At 48.6% G+C, this 5,277-nt stretch overlaps 1 protein-coding gene across 1 annotated transcript; it reads left to right on the top strand.

Moving 5' to 3' along the window:
* The first annotated feature begins 1,104 nt into the window (after positions 1 to 1,104).
* On the top strand, positions 1,105 to 5,052 carry S100B (S100 calcium binding protein B). Its single transcript, XM_060149480.1, has 2 exons — positions 1,105 to 1,272; positions 3,799 to 5,052. Exons 1-2 carry the CDS (start codon positions 1,135 to 1,137, stop codon positions 3,937 to 3,939), a joined length of 279 nt encoding a protein of 92 aa, XP_060005463.1. The 5' UTR covers positions 1,105 to 1,134; the 3' UTR covers positions 3,940 to 5,052.
* The last annotated feature ends 225 nt before the right edge of the window (positions 5,053 to 5,277 follow it).

The raw sequence follows: 5,277 nt of genomic DNA, 5'->3' as shown, positions 1-5,277 counted from the left end.
AGGCTGTTGGGGGGTGGGGTGGCGTCTGGCAGTTCAAAGGGGAGGAAAGCAATTCAGATGGAGATGGAAAAGCACATGTTTGGTAAAGCAGTGTTTGCTGCGCCATGAAGAAGCGATGGGACACAGAGCGGACTCAGATCTCTAAGAGTTCCCCGATCCACCCTTGGCCCGTATTCTTTGCTGACATCTCTAGTGAGTACTCCATTCCTGTAACAGGCCCTCCATCTAAGCTCTGATTCAGGCAGCTAAAGGGAAGGTCAGTGTTTCTTCCTGAAACTTCAGGGCCTGGATCGTTTTCAGCCCAAAATAATCTGCATGCCAAAGAGACATTTGGGGTGGCAACTTTTCTCCCTACAACAGCTTCATCAGACGACCGTATGATACATGTTTGTTTCTGGTAGTCAAGGTACCTTTTCTTCATCTTCATTTTCAAAATAATTTGTGGCAATTCTATCATATTTATTTTTCCAGTTGAATTTTACAGCTGTTCCTCACCCATCCAAAAAACAAAAAAATGCCAGAGACATTTTTGTTAAAAATGAGTTTTAAAAAATGAGCTAAATTTATATATCCATTCGAAGGGAAGTAAGTTCCTACATTTTATGCCCTTAGTGTCTTTTGGAAGGACCTGCACTTTTCTTGCTAAACTTATTCTTAGTAATACATGTGTGCTGCTGTAAAATAAGAAGACTTTTCCACTATGTGTTCTCATTGTTCTTGACAGAACATAGGGATCCTATTGACTTTCGTATCCTCATCTGGTTCCTAGTCACCGCAGTTCATTCTAACAGCTTGCTCCCCTGCTCTGTCCTCTCATCTCGGAGCCAGGGCAGACGGGGCCTCGGGTGGGGGTGGTGGAAGGAGTCAGTCCGAAGCCCCTTCACTGCTCTGCCTGTGTATTTTGGCTGAAGTTTCCCACTGGCCAAACCAACCAGAAGCCAGAGGGCGTGGGAACAGAGTAAACAGAGCAGGGGTGGGGAAGAGTGGCCTCAAGGGGTGACTGGAGAGATGCACCACTCTGAGCCCAAAAGGGGAGGTGAGCCGAGGCCGTCGTGCCCCCTGGGGGCTGAGGTCTGAGTAGGTAACACCTTAACTGTTCTGTGCTAGAAGGCATCTTTCTTTGTGGCCCCCAGGATGTCTGAGCTGGAGAAGGCCATGGTGGCCCTAATTGACGTCTTCCATCAATATTCCGGAAGGGAAGGTGACAAGCACAAGCTGAAGAAGTCCGAACTCAAGGAGCTCATCAACAATGAGCTTTCCCACTTTTTAGAGGTGAGTCTTGCTTTTTAAAACTGACAAGTTAATCTGCTCTCCTGTCTGCTTGTAAAACCACCTGTCCACTTTCTCTTCTGAGCTGCCCTGAAGGTGGTTCCAGGTCAGTGTCAGGACTCCTAGGTTGTTTCTGAAAACGTGTTTGCACTGGTGAGCCCTCAGTACAGAGGCTGGCTTAGGTAGGCCCCACCGTATTCATTTTGTGTGCAGTAGGAGCATCAAGGAAAGACTGCTGTCTCAAATGCAAAAGTACAGGTTCCAAATAACACTGCCTTTTCTCTGAGAAATCCAAGGATGTACAGCAATAACGATGACAAAAAAAAAAAAAAAAGACAAAAAAAAAAGAAACAAGGGCTTCCCTGGTGGCGCAGTGGTTGAGAGTCCACCTGCCGATGCAGGGGACACGGGTTCGTGCCCCGGTCCGGGAAGATCCCACATGCCACGGAGTGGCTGGGCCCCTGAGCCATGGCCGCTGGGCCTGCGCGTCCAGAGCCCGTGCTCCGCAACGGGAGAGGCCGCATCAGTGAGAGGCCCGTGTACCGCAAAAAAAATAAATAAAAAATAAATAAATAAAGATGACAAAATGGGATGGAAAATATACTCATGACTTATCATGGGTCACAGTGAACATATAAGAAGGCTGTTAAGAATAAGCTTTTGTTCTTGGGAAAAGGACTGTTTCGGCTTTTCCTACATGGTTACATGGTGATAAGGTGCCGTTCACACAGCAGACGTTACTGAGCTCTCAGCTCGGTCGATGCTGGGAGAGACACAGGCCCCACAACCTGGTGCATCACTGAGTGGCCACGAGCAGCTCACAAGAGAGGCCCCGGGGCCTCGCAGGGGGCTCTGTGGGGCCAGGGGCCTTGGAGGGGAACTTGAGAAGCTGCGTGAGGGCGCCCAATGAGCCCCGTCCTGCCCTGGCAGCTCCCGCTCTGGTGGACGTGTGTCCAGACTTCCCCAGCCGCTGCCTCCGCTGCCCTGGGATCAGCCACACGCATTATCTCTGTGGCATGAGCCCCGTGTCCTCGAGGCAATAAACTGCAGTCCACCTGGTGCCTGACCTTCCCTTGGTGCCCAGAACCAAGGTCACTGAAGTGACCAGTCACACACAGAGGAAATGGCCAGACCATGAACCAGGGCACTAGTGTCTGACCAAGAGCTAATTCCGGGGAAGATACTAGAGCCCCAGGCCAGGGCCCTGCCACACAGTGGTGGACAGCTGTCGTCCTGGGCAGGCTGGGCCACCGTGTAAGACAAGCCCCAGGCTCCATGTCCCATGTCTGCAGGGCTCCTCCCGCCCCACTGTCCCCGCCCCGCCCAAACACCCCATTGGCAGAGGAAGTGGCCTGCAGGCTTGGGGTGGGACCCTCTAGTCTGATTCCAGGGCTGGTGTTCTCAGGCGTCCAAGTTCACCTAGTGGCAGCTGCCCCATGCACGCTTTCACTTACCTGGTCCCCCCGATTCTGCCTCGTAACCTCACAATCAGAAGAAGGTCCCCGATTCTTCCATAAAACGAATTGTTGAAAGGATGAAATGAGACAGTGCTTGTCAAGTGTGGCTCAACGAGTGCAGCTACTGTCATTAATTATTGATTTAAAACATAGAAAAAGCTTAGCATGTGGGAACCACAATTTGTAAAAGGTAAGTAATTCACAGTAAGTGTTACAAGGTATCATGAACATTGCTGGCCTGGTTTTATGAGGTAGTTTCTGTCTGGAGGCAAATCTATCATGTAATTGAAATTAATCTTTTAGCAGTTGTATATAGGTCCTACCCCAATGCCCACAGGAATCTCAACCTTTTACATGTTTTATATCCAAGGCAGCCACTGTACATTACACTCAACTTCTTCAGGCCCAGCTCTCCTGCCCTGGGGACTGGTTATTCAGAACATTCCGCTCAGCGTACATCTTTCATTCACTGTGTCCGTTCCTCTGAGACTCTTTCACCACTCACTTGGCTGCATGTTGGGCAGAATGTCAGGAAAAGTCCCAGGACACCTGGAAGGCAACTCAAGTGGCAAAAAGACACAGAAGTTAATAAATTTAGGGCATGTTCCCCAGAGTTATTTCAGCCAAAAACCGCTTTCAAAACATGAAAATCCACTGGAAGCCCTCACTATAGGGCCTTCTACACACAGAAGCAATGAAAAACTTACAGGGGCCAAAAGTTCAGACATTTGCATGTAACATGCTCAGGCTGATCTAGACCGTACTATTCTTTTCTGGGTATTTTAACACAAACAACCCGCAGCTTTTCAGATCTTGGCTGTTCCATTCAGTCTTTAAGTAGGCCAGGCCCCACTGGACCTAAAGGAAGGTGGAAAAGAAGGCTCAGACCCCCAGAGACTTCTGCCAGCCAACAGCCTCCTGGTCACAGGACAAGTCCTTTCTGGCATTTTTCATTTCATGTCTGAGGTTGTTTCTGATACAAATTATTAAAGCCAGCCAACTCCTGATCATGTTTTGATATCCTTAAATTTCATTGAGCAACAAGCTGGACAACTGCTCTTATTTCTCTTAGGAAATCAAAGAGCAGGAGGTTGTGGACAAAGTCATGGAAACACTGGACAGCGATGGAGATGGTGAATGCGACTTCCAGGAATTTATGGCTTTTGTTGCCATGGTTACCACTGCCTGCCACGAGTTCTTTGAACACGAATGAACTAGAGAAAGCAGCCGGGCTGTTCCTGTAGCAGAGACGGAGGTCGGGCAGGGAAGCCAAGGCAGGGCTTGCAGGGTAGTAGGGGCTGAGCTTTCCAGCTGTGTCGTAGCTAATTAGGGAGCTTGAGTTGCTTCGCGAATGAAAAATTGAAACCTCTTTGCAAAGGGCTATTTTTAGTGGCCCCCAGCATTATTTCAGCGCTATTAGGCATCCGTGTTAGCTGACTGGCCCCAGGGACTCTTGGTGATCATCACTTAGGAAAGTCAATCCTCAGTCACAAAGCATGTGCTATCCTGGCTATCCTGGCTGTGTAGACCCCCTAACCCAGAAAAAACAAACTGATTACCAGAAATAACTGGAGCATTGTGGTTTCCGTAAGCTTCCACTATGTTTAAAAACACAAAGCTTTGTCCACCATCCTTTGAAAAGGCTGCCCTTCATTAAATCTGCTCATCACTGGGGCAAATGAAACCTAATGTGGTTGGGTGGCCTGACAGTCTGTCCCACCTACCAAAGAGCATGGTCACATTTAGAGCCCTTTCCTACAGGTGGGCTGTGATTATTGAGTGAGTAGTTAATGCTAACAGTTCTAAATGGAAAATCTGTTTCATAAGCCGACAAGTACTGACATGGTAACTGTAATCAGAACTGAGAATCAAGCTTCTACATTCAGTGGGGTTCTCCCGACAGGATCACACTTTGCTGGATCTGTGGGGCATGGGGCAGCAGGGGCAGGGGGCTCGGGGCGGATCTCAGCTCTGCCTCTGGAGACAGCTGTACCCAAGCACCCACGCCTCCTGTCCTGCCTATAGAATGAGGGTTATGACGGATGTGTTTGGTCTGTTGGTGAAGGTCATTCCCGACCTGTCTGTGCGCAGCAGACAGGGTCTGCTTGTGGCTGTTGGTGAAGCCAGGGAACTTTATGATCTTTATGCTTTTGTATCCACCAATTCAAATAAATCAAGTTACAAATATTAAGAATTACTTCCAGGAAAATTCAAATTAAGCTTATCCACTGTTTTTCTGTTTTGCTTTTTTTTAAGGACACAGACTTGGAAATCATAAACTAATTGTTCGCTTGTATTTGCATTAAATAAAAAGCATTGTAACAAGTCTCTGTAGCTGTAAAACATGAAATAAAAGCTAAATTCCTGCAAAACTGGGAAAAGGAGTAAAGTCCACGCACCCTGACGTCATCAGGGCTGCAGATGCTGCACCACCCAGGCCAGGGTCAGGAAGCTTGGGTGGGGTGGGGCAGGTCCAGGGGGAGGGACATAAAGGAGTGGGTCTGTGGAGGGGCGGGGCCATGGGGAAGGACATAAAGGAGCAGGGTGTGGA

This window comes from Lagenorhynchus albirostris, chromosome 5 (assembly GCF_949774975.1).
Source record: "Lagenorhynchus albirostris chromosome 5, mLagAlb1.1, whole genome shotgun sequence".
Taxonomy (NCBI): domain Eukaryota; kingdom Metazoa; phylum Chordata; class Mammalia; order Artiodactyla; family Delphinidae; genus Lagenorhynchus; species Lagenorhynchus albirostris.
Note: the sequence above shows the minus strand (reverse complement) of the source record. Positions and strands in the feature narration are given on the sequence as shown.